General features: G+C 38.0%; 1 protein-coding gene across 4 annotated transcripts in view; it reads right to left on the bottom strand.

Annotated features, from left to right (window-relative positions):
* CTNNA2 (catenin alpha 2) overlaps positions 1-20,047 on the bottom strand; it is a 462,414-nt gene that overhangs the window by 83,655 nt on the left and 358,712 nt on the right. For all 4 annotated transcript variants that reach the window (XM_048304875.1, XM_048304874.1, XM_048304876.1 and 1 more), the window contains one exon: positions 15,372-15,524. In XM_048304875.1, the coding sequence (XP_048160832.1) occupies positions 15,372-15,524 (153 nt within the window). The remainder of the gene's footprint in view (positions 1-15,371; positions 15,525-20,047) is intronic.

Genomic DNA, 20,047 nt, shown 5'->3' with positions numbered 1-20,047 from the left:
GATGTTATTTATATAACAAAGATGTATTCTCAACTTTGTAATAAAGTTGTTTATGAAATGAGAGTAGAGTTTCAAGCCACAATACCCTTCTTTTATTGCTCTCTCCTCCAAGCCTTCTATGAATCATCTCAATAAAAACTAAGTAAGTCCCTCTTGTAAGATTCAGATTTCCATTTCTTTAGCACAGAAATATCGCTGGGCTTTTTTAATTTTCAAATCTGCATTACAACAAAAATGCCACGATTAGAGTACAAGACATGAAGCAGAACACACAAGAGCTTGTTTTTATTTATTATATTACTGAAGAAAAAGTCACACAGGAAGAATGAAAACAAGTACAAAAACCTGTGCAGAAAAAGCTGTAGGGAACAGAATCAGTGAGTAAAAGAAATAGATTTCTGCCTCCCTACTGTAGTAACTTCTATTCAAAGCATCTGTATTATTTAGTTGCATAAAGTTGTTTTGTCCTTTTTTTGAAAATACTGAAAAAAAATAAATTAGGCCATCTAGAACGAGACTTAATAGTGTGCTCAGATCTGGTAAAGGAAAATCAGTTTTCCAATGTCTGTGTAGTCAGATCATGGTATCTGGTTGTGTCTGTAACTGTGTGTATAACATTTGTAGTTGGTATAATTGAAAACATCAGAATAAAAGGCCCTTCTACAAAGCACATGATATTTTCACAGCAGCCCAAAGGAAGCAAGCATTCAAATATGCTCCTGTGCTATCTCAGTCAGAATGTTTTTTAAAATATTATTCTATGATTAATTATATATATATATATTTAATATTCAAACCCCCAACCAGTTTTAGCCAAGTGACAGCTCATCCAAAGCCATTTACACTCCAGCCCAACAAATGGGACAGGAGCTGAAAGGAGGGAGCCTAAATTCATGTATGAAAAATGAATCTAGGACATGAAAAGGTGTAATAATAATCATCTCTAAAGACAAAAAAAGTGTTGAAAAAGGGTAAGAAAATGATAATGAGACCTTTATTCCTCTCTCAGAAGCCAAAGTGTACAGGGCAAGTGTCCTTTTCAACTGCTTTTTAGTAAGTCCTGTCTTTTACATTTTAATAGATACATAAACTTACAGTGTTTATTTTTCTTGAGGGGATTGCATCCCTGAGTTTTGCAGTGGAATACCTGAGTTCCTCTGGAAGTCTCTGGTAGAAAATAAAACCAGGCCTCCTAAAGATTTAGAGCTGGTAGCTAATGGTGTCCCAATCAGCCTAAAAGGAGGGTAAATCCCAGAGAAATGGGGGCATCAGGAGCTGAAAACAACAGAACAGTGAGACCAAAGAGAAAACCTTCTTAAAATGGCAGACTTGAGATGAAGTGTGCTGACCATTTCTTTAGCACCATTTTTCATGTCCCAATGTCCCAAGCCCTTCTTGTCCTCAGTCTTTTACCAATGACAGTGAAGAACACGAGTATGACTTTGGAACCTGTTACTAATAAAATCCATGTGCACTCCTAACAACGTTGGTTTTGCTTCCTTGTCTTAGTTGGAAGAAAACTTACGACTTATAGGCATTTCATCCCTCTGGTTCTCATTAAAATCAGTGGGAAATGTCTTCCAATCCCATGAAATCACTATGAAAACTGTCCTCTTCAGCTATTCCAATTGCAAGGCTGCAGCTGGCACTTGTTAGCTTGGTCTAGAGTGTAAGAAGTTCTTGGAAGTTTATTTTATGGTAATAAAATCAGTTTAGCTATTTAAATGCTGAAAGTAGAGGTCAGCCAAGATGCACTGTGTGCCATCTGTTGTGTTACAGTTAGTGCCAACATAGCTTTCCATGCACACGAGATGGAAACAGGAGCATCTCTGACAGACACTGCACACTAAAATAAGCCTGGGGAGCGCAAGCAGGTTAAGATCCAACCGACCACAGGCAGTGGCTGCAGGATGTTATTCTTTTGTTGCAGCTTAAAAGAAAATATCAGGGAAACATATCTTCAGGCTGCATGAGGTGGGCAGTGCCAATGCTCCTCTAAGACACCCGTGCCACTGGTTGTCTCACTTTCAAAGAGACTTGATATTATGGTGTTATTACAAGGGAAGCATTTGATGTAAATGAAGCATTTCAAGCTCTCACCAGAAGGTAAGTGCAAGCACACAACATCCCCTCTGCAAGAAACTGAGGGCAGATTTAGAAGTACACCATAGGGAACAGCAGTGTCTTCTGTGGAGAAAACCTTATGCCACAGACATGACTTTTGTCATTACAGAGGTTCACCATCTGCAACTCATCATGACCTGCCTAAAAAGAAATTTTTTGCCCCTAATGGTCTAGGATCCACAGAATCACATCCAGAGTTGGAAAGGACCCACAACAATCATCAAATCCAACTCCTGGCTCTGCACAGACACCCCAACAACCCCACCCTGTGCCTGAGAGCGGTGTCCAAATGCTCCTGGAGCTCTGGCAGCCTCGGGGCCGGGACCATTCCCTGGGGAGCCTGGGCAGCGTTTCCCTGATATCCAACCTAATCCTCCCCTGACCCAGCTCCAGCCATTCCCTCGGGTTCTGTCACTGTCACAGGGAGCAGAGGTCAGAGCTGCCCCTTGGGAGGAAGCTGCAGACCCTGATGAGGTCTGACCTCAGTCTCCTCTGTTCCAGACAGAACAGACCAAGTGATCTCAGCTGCTCCTCATATGGCTTCTCTTCCAGATCCTTTTCCATCTTCATCTCCATCCATCCTCTGGATGCTTTCTAACAAATTTCTACCTTAAGCTATCAGAAAGCATCCAAAGGAGAGATGCAAAGATGGCAGATCCCTACGAAGATGCACAAGAGAGAAAGGGATTTTCATAGTCAATGCATCCCATGTATTTTCCCTGATTCCTCTGCTTTGGGATGGCAATAAACACCTTCTAAAAGTCCATCTCCCTACTGTGCTGTCCCAGAGGATGAAGACAATAGCCATCTAAAAGGTTAAAGGCAAAAAGCTGGGCAAAATTAATTTTGTCTTGTATGTTTGCACGGTTCTAGCTATTTAAAAATAATCCTGGAAGTCTACTATGTTTACTTTTCCTGGGTTATATATAGTAAAGAGTAGGCTGCATCTAATGGTTTCTAAATGCTCAAAGTTTTTTGTTCACTTGTATCTAGTATACTATTTTAAGTGATATGCAAATAACAAGTCAACCAAAAGTCAAAAGATATTACGGTTAAAATCCAGAAATTGGAACAATGAGTGTGGAAGTCTCACTGATGAACCACTGATGGAAATTACAATGATCAGATCCTTTTTCTCCAAAGGTTCACTAATACGATATTGCCCAGAAAGTGAAGATCATATTAATGATTAAATTAAAAAAGCATTTTGAGTTAAAAAAAACCCCAAAACAAAAAACCACCCCAAAACTGATGCAAGACAGACTTTTGGTGCTCTTGAGCACTAAAAAGTGTTTGAAGCAAGAAGCATCACCCAAATCCTAGGAGCACCTGAGCTGTTGTAATTATAAGTTCAGTCAAGGTCTGGATTTACACCTGGTTGATGGACACTGACATTGTGCCTGTGAAGATGGAGGAAGATTTATCATTTTACCCAACCAAGCATCTTGTTTTATGTGTTCACATACAGCGTGCAAAATGCCAAACTCTTTTGTGTCAAACATTACAAAAAGGGAAGGAATAAAAATTGTTACTCTCCTGCTTTGAAGAGGTTGGAAATAACTCTTCTCTACATGAGAAAAGACTTTACGAAGGCAGGTAACAACAAGGAATGGGATTGGACTCAGCAAAAAAAAACGGGGAAGATTTTTTTTATATTTGTAACTGTGATGCATAAAAGAGATGAATCATTCCAATGATTGCTACCAATTTGGGGTATGTTTGGGTAACACCTCATTCATTTGCAAATCAGCAGATTTCAAAAATGGGGACAGAAATTCAAGTTTCTCAGCAGAATTCTGAGTTTTATTAGAAATAAAACTAAAGCAAAAGATGATTTATGGCCATGCTATGGATGAGAAAGAAGGTAACTTCTGCAGCAAAAGGCAAAGACAGAAAGCTGTAAGGTAAGGCTTAAGGTAAAACTGTACTTGCACATTTGCTCTCCAGAGCTCCTACTGCTGCCTGGCTTTGTGCCATCTCATTCTCTGTACATCATTTCAGATGGGAAAACTGCTATCAGCGACTTTCAGAAATGAAAATATATGGTGTGACTCAGAAGTGCCTCTCTAATGCAAAAAGGGATGGAGAGGAGAGAAAAAAAAGATAGACTTTTACCTGGGGTGGAAGGGGGAAATAATGAATACTACAAAATTATAGTACATTTGAAAGATTCATTAACCTCAATTTTTAATTGAGTGGATGGTAAATAAAGGACTGACTGGAAATAATCAGATTAAATTAATGATTTATGGTCTTAATGCTTTTATCTGTTAGGCTTTTGAAAATCATGTGTCACAAATTAGTGTAATTAATACTTATATTGATGTAGAACCTTTTGTATAAGGCTGCCAGTGATCTGTTCATCCTATTTATTTATTTACCAGTATCCAATGAAATGGGCAAAGACTGTAGGAATACTGGGATATTTGTGTGCAAGCCAAGGTACAAAATTTCATCTGCTCTTTTTTTCTCTTACACAGACTGGGAATGTGAAGTGTTACAGCTTCCTATTTGTGTTACTTTAGTGTTTTACTGTCTTTGTACCAATGAGTGCTAAGGTTAACTCAGTGATTAGCTGCAATACTTTGCATGATTAGAGGTTTGATATTGCACAATACTGTAAGAACAGTGGTCAGTAGCAGCTATTCCTACCTACACTTTAATTTTTTGTAATGCAAATCAACAAAATCACCAAACCTTTTTGTTCAAAGGGATGTCCTTTGCCATTGATGTCTCCTGAGAGGGGCACCACAAAAGCCTCAGTGATTTTCCTCTCCTGCACAAACTCTACATCAATATTGGCATCCCAGCAAGAATAATTATCCCAGTGAGGACTGAGTCAAAGAAGGTATCTTTATTGCTTCTTTCTCATTTCCCCCTCTCCTATCTAAAAATGTCCTTGTTTAATTGTTAATATGCACCACTGAGTGCCTTCATGTTCCTTCTGACATTGCAGCAAGAACAATTCCTGTAACAAAAACGTATCCATGGCACTTTCAGTCACGCCACAAACAGTGGTTTCAGACCTTATGGCGGCTCTTACCTGTTTCCTTGGGCATGGTGACATTTCCAAATCCCTTTAAGCTTTAGAACAGTACAAATTGTGTCTTGGAAAGGTAACAGCTGATGTGCTGCATGCTCTGCATAGCTACGGTCAAAAACTGTCCTTATTTCATTACAACTGAAAGAAAAACTTGAATCCTTTGATTGGTGCCCCAAAGGGTATGAGTATGAAATTACAAACTACAAGGAGACAGCAACACCACCATTTCCGGCTCTGTGATAAAAGATTCTCATTACAAAGCAGTGACTTGACTCTGCCACCCAGATATAATGACCCCATCATCAGGGTGATGGCAGCAGCCTCTCTGTTACTCATCTTTCAGAAGCAGGACCTGAATCCTACAAACCTTTTGACTGCAGGAAGTGCAGGCGTTGATAAAATCTTGACTTTTCCTCCCTTCTCTATCTTGTGCTTAACATTGTAAAGAGATTAAGGCTTAAAGAACCACTTTTCCTCAACTTTTGAAGTCTTGGAAGCACTTCAGGATAATCACAACAGGAGTTTTATAACCTGGGTACTGTGAAACTAAACTTACTGTTGAGATTACACTTTCATGCTAAAATCGTTTTCTCGGCTACTTAAAAGTTTCTTAAGAAGCTGTCCCCAGGCTGAAGTTCCTCCTGCCTGCTCTGAGGCCATAGAAAAACTTTCTGGAACTTTGAAGAAAATCCACTTAATTGTTTTATTTGATTTTCAGAAAGCCTAGCTTGGAAATAAAGCAGTGAAACCAATGCTTTTTCATGCTAAGCCATGGAGTCAGTCCTTCTTTATTATCATCAATATTTCATAAAGGATTTTCTAGTGAAGCGTGATCCACACATTTGTTATAATGTTATTCTAACAGAATAGTGAGGTGGCTGGTTTTATCTTTGGAAATTTAATTAAGGTAAAAAATAATTTTTAAACACTAGAAAAAGTTGTTATTAGGCTTATGGTACTTTACTCCGTAAAATATAGATATTTTTTGAATGAGATTGCTGCTTTTTTATCTCATTAGACTTTCCAACACATCTTCTCCTTCATAACTGAGCTCAGCTTTTTACCCAGGATAATTCTGACTGAGAATATCTTTTTTCTGGATCCATAACTACATGAAATGATGAATTTTCTTGTTAAATCCATGGGCTGTCAATAAGTAAAAAAAAAAAAAATTAAAAAAAAAAAAAAATCTATCCCCATATGTGCTTGGCATTCAGCAGCAGCATTACAAACAGATATGAATAAATTCACTGGAAATTCACCTAAAACCTTCTCTTACCCCAGCAGCTCTCCCAGATTCCTATTTCTCACAGCCTGCTCTCTGTCCATTTGTATTGTCATCCTGATTTCTCCTAAAATTTCCCTCATGCAATTCTGCAGCAAAAGCTTCCAGCAAGAGATGCATATTTTGTCCAAGTAACAACTATTTTGGGAGAAAAAAAGATGTGGTTTGTCTGACTCTACTGGTTGTCTTGAGCATCTGCTTTGACAGAAAAATATTTTAAAGCTGCACAGGCCTTTCAAGGCTGAGACTATTGGTGTCAGAACACAACAGCAACAGTTACAGAACCAATCCAAAATGGCAAAAGGTGCATTTTATTCCTGAAAACACCTGGAATTTGAGGAAAACACACAAAAGAAGTAATGTGGGATATACCTATGACAGATTTACCATAACCACTATCCTTCTTAGAATCCAGCTAAAGGGATAGAGGGAAAAAACGGGGCTAAAATCCACTGACCCACACATTGCATGAGCTGAAGCAACAGAGACACTCCAGTGCAACTCCAGTGTACCTGTGATACTGGGATTTAGATGCATATTTCGTTCTGGATTAATAAATTAATAAACCATTTTTATTACTCAGTTGTCTGTATTCGAATATTTGCCACATGTATTTTGCTTGCAATATTTTTTAAAATCAAAGCTGCTATAATTTTGTTCAAGATCATGAGATTTCTAGACAAAAGATTACAATTTCTTCTTTTGCATCAGTTCAAAACTCCATCATTAAACATGCCATTCTGTGCTCAAATCTTTGACATGTATTTTCTCTGGGTATCTACTCATTTTTTGAGCGTGTCTGAATGCTCTCCAGTATTTCTGACTCACTATTTTCTTGTAAATGCTTTTTTTTTTTTTCAGTTTCCTCACAAGTACTTACAGCTTTTACTGAACTTTATGGCTACTTAAATAGTTCTACCCCTCTATTTCTACCCTGAAATAGCTCAGTTGTGAATTAAAAATTCCCTTTCTCTATAGTAATTAGAGCTGTTTGTTTAATTTCTTACTTTGTTGTGAATTTGGAATACCAGCATAGATTCCTGTACTTCCTCCTTTCATTCCCCACCATTCCCGTTACTTCTCTTACATTTTGTGCTCTAGGACAGGCTATTTAATTAAGCTCTTACAGTGTAAGATGCTCATGTAAAAGCACAGTTCTTAATATTTACTGATTGAAATATAACCCTGCTAATACATCACAGAGCAAAGACCAAGCCACTAAACTTTATACAGAGTAATAAAATGTTAACCTATCTTGAGTAGCAAAAATTAATCCAACACACAGAATTTAGAAGACAGATTGAGGTACCCATTTCAAAGAAGCACAAGGGAAAAAACATCATGTCTGGGTAGGGAACAGATGGAACACTGGATCAAATAGGATATGAGAGTTGAACACAAAGAATGAGGGTAATTAGGTGGGGCTGTCTAGAAAATATCCCCTTTGAACATCCAACATGCCACATGTTGTATTGCACCTTGGTATACTAATGTTACAAATTCAAACAACCAGTTTGGAGGAGCTAAATCATTAATTTATGCAATCAATTAATTAACAAAAGTACCAAGAGCTCTTGATTGTATTATTAACAAGTTACAAATCACACAGACTGGGGTGTGATTGTATGGGATAGTAGATATAAATGGATACTAGAGTTTGTAGGAGTCCTTTTATTTTGGGAAAATATGAATCACACAGCACAGAGCATGATCAGACTGAAGTGAGTCCCCTGCTCTGAGGGTGTTATTCACTAGAAAAATATTTTAGAAGTATTACTTAGTGATTAAAATGGGAGTAAATTCATTTGATCTCTTTTACAGAGGTCTTAAATAAGCATGGTTAAAAGTTAATTATCCAAAATAAAAAAAATCAGGTAACTGGAAAATACTGGGAAATTATTACAAATAAATTTTGCTGCAAGGAGATAACCAGGTATTTCTCATGAAAATAAGTAATAAAATACACATAAAAATGCGAAAGAATTACAGAAAAAAATGTGAAGAAGTGGCCAAATTACACTCTAGTTGGTAGGAAATCCTCCAGCATTTTTTTCCAAGGTGTAAAACCACACGACAGTCATTTGCTAACAAATGATGACCTCCACGAAATTAGATAACAGAACCAGCCCAGCACTGGCTTTATGTTTACAATCCCAAAGTTAGAAATGCTTTCAAGTTGACATGGGGGATTCTGCAGCAATTTACTAGATAGTATTTTTACAAATTTAATTTTTAATCTTGTACTGGACTGGGAAGGAAGAAAAACATCATCATTGCCCACAGGTTCCTAACTTTATGTAGCATTTGCTTCTTATTCACATTGCAGAAATAAGTGTGAACAAATAAAATTATCCTTCAACCCTTCTGGAGTTGCTATGAAATGTAGAAGTGCAGCAGTCTAAGAAAAAAGGGACAAATGAACAGAAAATGATTACTCAAGATAATGGTAATAGTCTCATGGTGCAGAAGGAAGAAATTTTGGGGACAGAGCCAAATTGCCAAAGTAGCCACGAGATAAGGAAGCTCCTCCCTTTCCAGCCATCCTGGATTCCTTGGTTTCATTACAAACCTGTCAAGGGCAGATGTTGAGGTATCAGTATCTGCTGTAGCCAAGTTCTCCATGACACATTATTTAACTTCCCCCCTGTTTCTGTGTTAACAATGCAGTTTACAGATCACAGACAGGTTCTGCAACTGCTCCCTCTCACAGCAGACTCCAAGCCTCAGAGAAAGACCCTTTCTTCCTGAAAGCAGCATTGGCTTTTGGACAAAAACAGTCTTGACAATGCAGACAACGAGTATTTACCTCCTTTAATAACCTGCTTTCTTCAGGGACAGGTGCACAAGAGGCTCTAAAAGTCACAAGCAGCAGATGTTTCTGTGTCCCTCCTTGTCTGTAAGGTACTTTGATTCCATTTCAGCGTTAATCGAGACAGCAGAAGATGAAACTGGCACGGATCCCTGTGGACTCCCACTATCCAGTGGCTGAAGTCAGTAAAAAAGGCAGGATAAAGAGCTCACCCATGACACTGCATTACCAGGAAGTTCTGTCCTGAAAGAATTGGAGTTCATTTTGCCTCAAAGGCATTTAGCTCTCCAAGGAGGAGAAACAGTCACTAAATCTGGCTGTGGGAGGGACTCAAGAATTTCTCTCGAAGAGTTCAGTCAGACTTTTCATTGTCTTTTTGCAAATAATTGGACTAGTGGCTTTAGCTATGTCAATGCACTCCTGATGTTTACTAGGAATTAAGAACATCTGTTGCCCACACAGGGAAGAAAGGCCTAGGACGGAAATTAAAACTGAGCAGATGAAACACTAGGACACAAAGGTAGCTCACAGCTTTAATTTGAAATAAAATCTTTCAACTTGAAGAGCTTGAATTAAAATAATCCATTACCTTCTTAACACTTCTTGATTAGAAGCAAGGATTACCACCTCCTAAACAGTATTTCTTATCTAGCTTAATGTCAGCTAAAAGAAAAATATGAGAGTAAAAGCTGATAAGTCTGTAAGAGGAAACCCAGGGATGTACACATTTTGAGGATGCAAGTTGGATGCAGAAGCTATGACAGAATATTGACACTTTTTCTCCATTATCAGAAGCAAACAGCTAGGTGTGTACTCTGATGTAGCAGCAGTGTACACTTAAACAAAAAGAACAGAACATTTCAAGTATGTGTGAAAATATCGGCAGGAACATTCTTTGCTCCTTGAGCTAAAGTTGCAGATATAAATGAGCCAAATTTTTTTCTTAGGCTTGTTCATCTGGGTTTTGTCTGTCGTAAATTAAAATCTGTCAGTGCATTAATTTATACAGTATTTACAAAAGCACAAATAAAACACTGTCATCTATTCCTTATGAAGGCCACCAGCACCTCGTGGAAGTGAGCTGAAGTGCCACACTGGGAAGTCTCAGCACTCCATTGGCCCCACGTGCATCGCAGAGTTACACAGATGATCTTCACTCCCGAAGTGTGGTTTTCCATTTCTTATGAACCAAGTGCTCTGTGTGCTTTTTTAAAAAGGTATTTATGGAAAGAAAAAATACTGGGTTGGATTTAGTTCTGTTACTGCTGATGTAAACTGAGATTAAATTCATTGTCGACCACCAGAGTAAAACCTTCTTTCTCAATTTTCCCCCTTTCCTCTCATTACCAAATCAAATAAGAAGGGGTCACTGAGCAGGTCCAGTTTCTTGTTTTATGTGCTGTGCATACTGACAGTGATTTTTTCTTCCCTCCTGTCTTCAGCATGCAAGCCTGTTTCCACATTTATGATGGGAAAGATTGCAGTTAGTCTGAATTAGGGAGCTTCAAATAATACAATTCTTAGAAAATGAAGGGTAGCCTGCTTTGTGTCTCATAAAGAAGTTCAAACTCTTTTCTCCTTTTTCTTTTTTGTAAAATTACAAAACCCAAACCCATAATGTCCCAAAAGTAACCCCGTTATCCTCTTCAAAGTGGCAATTACATGGAGAAAGTTAATAAAGGCTCCTGCAAACTTAATGCACAAAGAGACTATAAACCAAAACCAGAATGGTGCTGTTAGATTTCATCTGCTACAAATTACCATCCAACCTTATGATACTATTGATTTGCATGCACCATATCAACTTTAAATCACCATAAACCATTGCCTAACACAGTTCTTGCACTGGCCAAGTGTTCTTGCAAGGCAACTTTGATTATTTGTCATGTCCCCAGAAATCTTTTAAGTTTGTATGAGGTGAAACTGATAGATCCATGCGGGCTCCACAAAATTCTTCATAAAAATCAATTCATGCAAAACTGGTATCAGGAAAAACTGGTAAAGGACTTTTCAAAAGTTCATTTTTAGGTGCTTTAAATCTGGTACTTCATCAGTTCATACTGAACAAGAAAAAACCCCTCATTCAAATTTTGTTGGAAATAAGAATAATGCAACTGAATTTAACCCTTGTAAATGCTTAATGACCACGAAAATGGTGAAGTATTTCCATAAAAGCATTGAAACTCCCCAAACTGAAACAACTAGTAGAAATATCTTGGACTTATGTCCATCCTTTTGAGAATGGAAAGTCTGATCCAATCCACTATAATTTGAATTCCAACTGAACAGCCTGCTACCATGGCTCTTAAGTGTTTACCGGATGTTGAATTTCACCTACCAGGAAAACCTGTTGGATTTTATAATTTAATTTTTCAAGAAGCAGTCCAGAGGACCAACAGTTAAACCGAGGAAGCTCTACCAAACGGAATAATGAAAATTAATTAATTAGCTTCCTTACAGTGCTTTGATAGATGCATTGAATAAATCTGAGCTGATTTATCAGTCAAGTGCCTTTGTGTGGTAGGTATTAGAATTATCTGTCATTAACCTTATGCTACTAATGAAGGTGCTTGGGCAGAGAGGTTAAATGACTTCCCAAGGTCACATCTGGAGTTGGCGTTACAACTCAGGCATTTACTTTCAGTCATTAGAAGTTATTTTTTAAAAACCGTAAAGGGATTCATGAGGTAAAGATCATTACCTGGAAAGGCACCATCACTTCTCTAACTTCAGTTTCAGAAGGCAGAAAAAAACCTAAGAGATGACTGCTAAAAGATGATTCCAAGGAAAAGAGTCACCTCTCCAAGCCTGGAGCGGTAACATCTAAATTCTGTTTTATTATATTGTTTTACCCCCAGAATCTGTATGACAATTTGTTTTATTTTGTATGATTTACATTATAGTTAAGTGACACCTCACTCTGTGTTTCCAACAAAACCCATAGACAAATCTAGTTGTCAGTGAATGTCTAGAAAAACGACAATCCATCCTTGCTGTTATTAATGTTAGGGTAAGAGGTGGGGAAGGGAAAATATTATATAATGAAAAGAGCTTTTGAGAGATTTAAATATTCTGCAATACAGACTGTACAAGAAAGTTAACTCTATAAGCCTCATACTTACAAAATATATTTTAAAATTGTATTGGCTATGCAGAGAAAATTCTGCTATTTTTATTGAAAAAATATCAAGAAGTGCATGTTTTTCAGTCAGGATGGAAAAATGTAGGTTTTGTGTAAAGAAATATTAAAACATGTATTATTTTTCCCTGACCTCTTGACAGGCTGTCTATTGAGCTTGGTAGGACATCCAAGGAATTCAGATTCGGATTTGAAAATTAATGATTAATGCTACAGACTTTTCACAGTATTGAACTGGCAGTGCCAAATTCCTCTAACGTGAGCAAGTGCAACTCCACGCACTTCAGTGGAGCTGTGTTTGCATATCTTAGCAAGCAATTCTGGCCCCGCGCCTGGGAAAGCATATTTCATAGTCACTTGATTATGTCTCATCTTTAAACCACACTTCACTATTTGCAAGATACTTGACCCACAAAACCATAGAAGTCCATCTGCTAAGATTCCATTGTGCATCAGTAAGTAAAAAATGATGAAACTATTTGAAGTGCAAAAATCTAACGTAGAAGGGACATAAATATATTCCAAATACGTATTTGCTTCTTCAGTCTGATGAACTTGAAATCTGGGGTTAAAAATTTCACTTGCACTAGAAATTCATTTCTTCAAGATGCTTTTTACCTGAACCAGAAATAGTTCTTACAACTAAAAGGGCAAGATCCACCTAAAAGAATCCATCCTTGGAAAAGAGTAAGAATGAACTCGCAAGCCAGTACCAGCTGTCACAGATACACAAGATTCAATTAAGAATCTGCTTCTAACAGTCTGGAACAACCTAAATGGAATAAAAATCTTAGGTATTAGGCCCGAGACATCAATTGGTACCATCATTGTTGCTTTTTGGTGGGGTACCTAAAGACAACCACATCTCAAAAATCATTAACCAACCTCCAGTTCGGTCTAAAATACAAACCTAATGTAATCTTAGGCTTGTAAACCCAAAGTTAAATAACTAAAACTCCTCTTTGTTTGGTTTCATAGAACCACAGAATCATGGAATTGCCTGGGTTTCATAGAACCACAGAATCATGGAACTGCCTGGACCTTCAAGACCATCCAGTCTCACCCCCTGCCACAGGCAGGGACACCTTCCACTATCCCAAATTGCTCCAACCTGGCCTTGGGCACTTCCAGGGATGAAGCAGCTTCCCTGGGGGTGTCAGGATCTCACCACACTCACAATAAAGAATTTCCTCCTAAGATCTAACCTAAAGCTTCCCTCTGAAAGTTTAACAGCATTACAGTTCTTTCTTTTTCCCGTTAAAGTTGTGGGTTTTTCTGGCAGAGAATTTTTGGCTTTTTTTTTTTTTAACTACACCCCTAAAAGGTATTTTTCCTCCTTTTATGCTATTACCTCTTGTGATATTTTTTAAAATATCTTCTTAGCTATTTTTAACTTTTTAATAATGCTATTAGACCTGTCATTGCAGCATTTTGTTGCAAATCTGTGGAGGATGTGACTGCTATAACAGTAACCCCACATATGTTCATTGCATATAAGCCTACACTCCACTGCCACTATAATATAACTATGAACAAACATTGTGGAGGGGTTTTCCATTTGTTTGGTTTCTTTTTTCCTCTCTTTATATACCTACCAGCTATTTCCTTTCTCATTGCCACAGCTCCAGTCATGAGGAGGCAGCAACAAATCTTTGCATAATACACAGGGGCTGGCACTGAAGGTTGCTGACAGCCCTGTGCTCCTCTTGCAGAAAACAGCAATAAACCCAATTGTATTCAGCATTGCACAGAATCCATCCAGAGCTTTTAGACCCTTTTAGACCTAGTGTTTTTAGAAGGCAAGACCCCAGGACCTGCCTTCAGGCACCTGCAAGTTAAGTACTACAGCAAACACCTGATTCCCAGAGGCAGAATGAGGTACCTTGGCTCCCTGTTTAGTACATAGCAAGAATGAGATGCTCCAGAACACCTGAAAACACACACCCACTGCAAAAACACATCCAGACACTTATTTTGTCAGGGAACTATCCCGATCTAGTCAATAATAACCAAGAAACCCTTACTCTTTGTCTCAGCTCAGGCACTACAGAATTAGGATGAGTCCTGTTTTAACGGAAGATATTCAAAGGTATAGTTCAGTACTTGTCAGATCAGTAGTTCCCTAAGCATTTCCCTTTGCTAAATAGCACATGGTGTAAGTAGAAAGTAGGTTGCAAAGGGGCTACAAAGTCTTCAAAATACTGCTAGTACAGAAAAATACCACACAATGTTATCAAGCAAATCACTGAGTTCTATTTGTTTTTTAAAACACGACCATTTTTCATAGCTCTTGGTCTACTAGAGGGCAAACTGCGACAAACATTATCATCATTTTATTAAAACTCCATTCAATGAGCATCCAAGGTTTCAATCATTATATTTTATACTCCACATGCTAGAATAAAGCCGTTTCAATATCATCCCTGAAGATTTGTAATTATCATTGGTAGACTTTACACAGTGTGTCTCTTCAGAAAGAGAAGATACTATAAATATATATATTCATCTATAAAATACAAACCTTTCAAGATCATATATGTTCTTAAGGCTGTGCCTTCTCTATATGTCCTTTTCTCTGTTTTAGTTCAGACTGACAAGTAATTAAGTCTAGAGCAGTCCTTGGCCAGGACCAGATTGTGAAGCACCTATTTGCCTTTTACTTAATAGACTTTCAGCTCAATTGTACTGTTAGTGAAGCTGAACTGAAATTTACTTCTTGTTGCTCATGTCTTTTGACAAACTGCTGGAAACACCATTTCTAACAAGCTCAATTTCTTTAATGAACTACAAAAACACAGCACTTTCCTCTGCCCTCTGTTTCGTCATCCGAACATTTCCTGGGCAATCGCCAGGATAAAGTTGACCAAAACTCCTGAAACAACACCTCTAACATTTCACCCAGTTTATCACTTTTCTTGTCTCTCCTTGAGGTGCCAGATGGAAATCTGGCCGTATCAATAAGGTCACTTACCTCCACTAACTTGTTGGCGTGTTCACGGAAGACCTGAGCGTATTCCTTCACTTCTTTCTCATTCCCGCTTTTGGCGGCCTCGATGAGAACCAGCAATGGGACGTTGGTCTCCAGGAATGAATCCGATATGTGATCCATCACTGCCTTCCGTAGCTGAGACAGAAGAGAGCACACCAGTAAATAAAGGGCCTTTATCAGCACACATTCCCACTGTTCATATTTAAGGCCTGATGTGTTGCATCTCACAGCACTATGTGGGAATTTGGACTTTTTGCTTTCTTTTCTCCAATATTTCCAGCAAGCAAAATTAAAAACTTGAGGGTCTAGGCTCTGCAAACCCCTCCTGGGATTTGTGCTGACATACACCTAATCCTACTGGCCTGAATGGTCTGTACAGAATGATGGTGATAACTCACATAAGACATTGCAAATTGATGAGAATTGAAAGCTCCACACTACTTGAAAAAACAGTTCAGCTCACTAAAAAGCCAAATATGGATTAAGGAGCTTAACTTCAAGCAACCATTAAAAATATTAGCCTGAATATTTCTAAGCCTTCTCTAATTCCTCCAGTGAAAAGTATTCCATGCAATAATTAATATTTTGTGTAGCAGATGCCTTGTGCTTTGTATTCCCATTCAAATAGCTCCAAGAGGTATAAACAGAAAATCTTTCTAAGCATTTTCCAGGCGGATTAGAAAACATACTACAATTTATTCTAAAGGAAGAAAAATCCACCTTGCAAGTTACTGAAGATTTAACACCTGCTAGTCCATAAAAACATCTGTTTGAAACAATATTACTGTAAGAATGATGTCACAAACTTCTTCTCCACCTTGCTAATGTCCACTAATTAATGTCAAAATTCACTAAAATTTGAAAGACAGCCAGAAGGATGACTGAAATCTTAAATAATTCTTCCTGGAAGCTTAATTGCCCTGCAGGATTGTGGATCAGAAACATCTTGATTATGTTTTCTCCAGCTTTTGGGTTGTTAAGAATGAAAAACTGTGGACTCACACAGAAGCTGGGAGTTACTCAGCCTGGAGGCCTGGGTAGCTATTAGTCTCCTTAAATCATGCGTTTTTAGTTAGATGAAGCACCTAGAAAGGTAATTTTCTCTATTCTGCAGTCCAAGCAAGAAAACTTTAGCTAGATAAGGTGCCATAAAAACACCCAATCACACTGAAAACTAGCCTATTGTTAGACATTGCAAACACACAATCCAAGACACATTTGCTGTTTGATGACAGCAATTCTCAGCTCTATTTGAATAAGGGGAAAGCTAACTTTGAATATTTTCATTCATTCCCTGAGTGGTGCAGTAAAAACAAGCAAAGCAAAATAGCATCTATGTGCTCGCAGGAGGTATTCCTTTTATTTCCATCACAACTGAAGCAGTCAATGTACCAAGCAGTTCTCAATTCTCCTTAAAAATTAATTCTACTCAGATTCTACCTGGAAGCATTTTTTATCCACTTTCAAAATGAATAAAGGCACTCAGAATAGCTAACTCAGTAACACCTACAAACAGGGGGAGGAAACAAGACAAAAAGAAGAAAAGAATCATCTATGAGAGACCTGTCAACAGTTTGGAAGCTGGTGTGTGTTTGCTACCACCTATTACATTTTCATCTTGTACTCCTTATTTTTTCTTTCATCAATCTGCTGATACCCACTTGCTGACTCTGATTTTATTCTTACATTAAAAGCTCTTTCAGACCATGCTTTGGGTCTGCTTGCACAGCATCTCCTACAATGAGACCCCGATCCATGAATAGTTTTCATAGGTACCATCTCAATATAAATACTAATATTGCTCCAAGTACACCAAAACACTGCAAGAAAAACAAGAAAAAATATTCTAAGATGGTGTCAGAGAATAGTGCACCAGCACAGCTCCCTGCATTCTATGGCCGACAGATTTCCAGTCAGTATTTATATAAATTTATATTAATTTTTTAACTTAAAAATTCAGACACATGGTGAGATCCTTGGGGTTGTTCTGTGCAGGACAACCAGGAGCTGGACTCAATGATCTCTGTGGGTCCCTTCCAACTCAGGATATTCTGTGATTCCTTATTAAATGAAGGGTTTCACCTATAGCAAGCATTAAGGGAGAAATACTGCCAGAGAAGGTGCATCATAAATTTGCATAATTCCCCTCTGCAGATGTCCATTTCCCAGTGCTTGCTCACAAACTCCAGGTCAGATGCCTCATTTTTGTACCCATAGCTAGACTCTGATGCTCACTGTGTACCAGAAAAGGCCAAATGGTAGCACTTCCAAAGGAACGCACAAAGCTTTTAAAAATCCCATGTCTCTTCTATTTCATTCTCAGGGAAAAATCCTTAAAAAAATCCACTTGCTCAAGTTCTGTATGTGCCAGTAAAAACCGACTGTCCACTGCACTGAAAAAACTTACTTTAAATGCTAAATGAGCACTGACATTTTTCTGTTTGTATCCTTCCATAAGGAGGGATCTGTTCCAAAGGCTTGCATTTATTCAATGAACAAGCAATTCGATTTTTAATATAAGCTAATGTGGTGTTATAGATCGGGTTATAACAATATGCCCCATGGAATTGTAAGAGTAGTCTCAGGATGTTCAAGTGAGCAGCTTATTTTCATCAGTATTAAATATCTCTTTTTTTTGTTTGTTTACAACCACATACCAGAAATCAATAAAAAGGACAGCAAGAGCATCAGCTAACCAGCAATTTGGGGTTTACCATGGTAAATATACAGTAGAGTTCTCTCTGAATCAAAATGAATGCATAAAATGGGTATCTTGTTTCTAATGGTAACTCTGTGTTGTCCTCTGAGGTTGGTAATTCCAGCAGCTGAAAAAAAAATCTGAATTCTGACTGTCACAAGTTTAATAACTACAAAATTAATACATTCAATTTTTCTTCTGCTGTGTTAATCATAGATGACAGTAGAATATTTCTGGCCCCTCTTGTAAACAGGCATGATAATTTCTTTAGGAATTTGCTATCTGTTTTAGGACGCCCTTGCATTGAAGTTGAAAGGTAGAGTTAACGGGTTTTATGTATGCAGGAGACCACAAATTTTGCCATCCTTCACCACAAGCTATAAAGAGCAACTTGACAAAATCATTTGTTAAATGTGACAGGAGTATGAAGGCAAGACATTCATCCAAGAGCTCAAATGGATACATGACAAGGTAATACTAATGGCACAAGACAAGACATTTAAAAGTACTGGCTCACCATTACCAGTCTATTTGATCCAATTAGGGCTATTCATCAAGGTAAATAACTACTGGGAAACGAATCTTGTGTGCTCCTGTGCATACTGCAACAAAGTCCAGCCTAAGAGATGGCTTGTGCACCCAGAGATTTGAGTTTCATCCAGGTAACGTCAGATCAGAAGGGAATGTGACTTGAATTTGAATGGTCATAAAGCAAGCTGCAAAAGCACGTCGTGTTTTATTCCAAAAGCAGCACGAGAGCTTTGCTCGTGCACCTGCATTAAAGAATGTCTTTGTGATGCCTTAATTTATGCTGCATTCTGATACAAATATTATGACACACACTATTACTCATAAGACAATGCTTTAGGTTTTTTTCCCCCCCACTGGATTTTTAATTTAGAGGTGAATTCAAAGCATGAATTCCACTATATGAAAGTTCATTTATAAGAGGAGGAAGCACGTTAAATGAAGATCTTGCTTGATTCATTTTGTCAGAGAAAAAACTTTATTAATGAATATAAAGCTAACAGATTAATAAATTTGCCAGACCACCAAAAAATATAGAAGGAAAACATCAAGACCTGCAAATATTTCTGAAAGTATCAGTGGTGTACCACAGGCAGATTTTATGTCTTTCCAGTTCAGTCAGTTTAGTCAGTTTATGGTGCACAGTCAAGTTGCTGGTTTTGATAGCATCATGTTCTACTGTTCTAAGCACTATTTAGGGCTGTTTTATCATTGTCGGTTCACAGCCGTAATTGAGCTCAAAGAGGTTAAATGCCCACCAAAATGATGTTTTCCATGGCTATATAACAATTTTAGAACCAAAATGTCTCAGTGCTACTTCCAGTCTAGTAGAGAATTAAATGTCTAATCCTGACACTGGAAGGTAAAGCCACAGCAGGAGATTAATGACTCCAACAGATTGTTAAACTTTATAAAGCCTGGCAGTACAGAGCTGCCTGTAACAAAAGTTTACCAAGGAGCACCTTATTCACCCATTTTCCATTTAACGTGCGTTGAAACCCAGCTCCAGTTTGCACCTGCAGAGCGCTCCCAAACAGGCATTAATTTAATTGAAAGGGATGAAAATAAAGCCTTCTCCAGTGCAGTTAAGCTGTGTCACCCCACTATGCTGTGAAATTGAATTCTGGAAAATACGGCAGTGACCATTAGAAGCTGCTGCAGAACAGTGCTAAAGAGAAAGTCTCGGTCAATTCTGCAGACTGTGTCACACGAGGATGTGACCAAAGAATGGTAACTTGGGCGATGGGGACAGTAACACCACCAATTATGTCTTGGCAGACGAAACAGCAAAAAAATTAACATTTAAAACATGTATCACACTTGGACACTCAAACTACAGATTTATGGAATACAGTAAATACATATATGTAAGATTTGAGCCTAAGATAAAACAATCAGGAAGAAATGCTGTTACAAAGACAGGTAATACTTA

Source organism: Corvus hawaiiensis, chromosome 5 (assembly GCF_020740725.1).
Source record: "Corvus hawaiiensis isolate bCorHaw1 chromosome 5, bCorHaw1.pri.cur, whole genome shotgun sequence".
Lineage (NCBI taxonomy): Eukaryota > Metazoa > Chordata > Aves > Passeriformes > Corvidae > Corvus > Corvus hawaiiensis.
The sequence above is the reverse complement of the archived record's forward strand: the minus strand, read 5'-3'. Positions and strand labels throughout refer to the sequence as shown.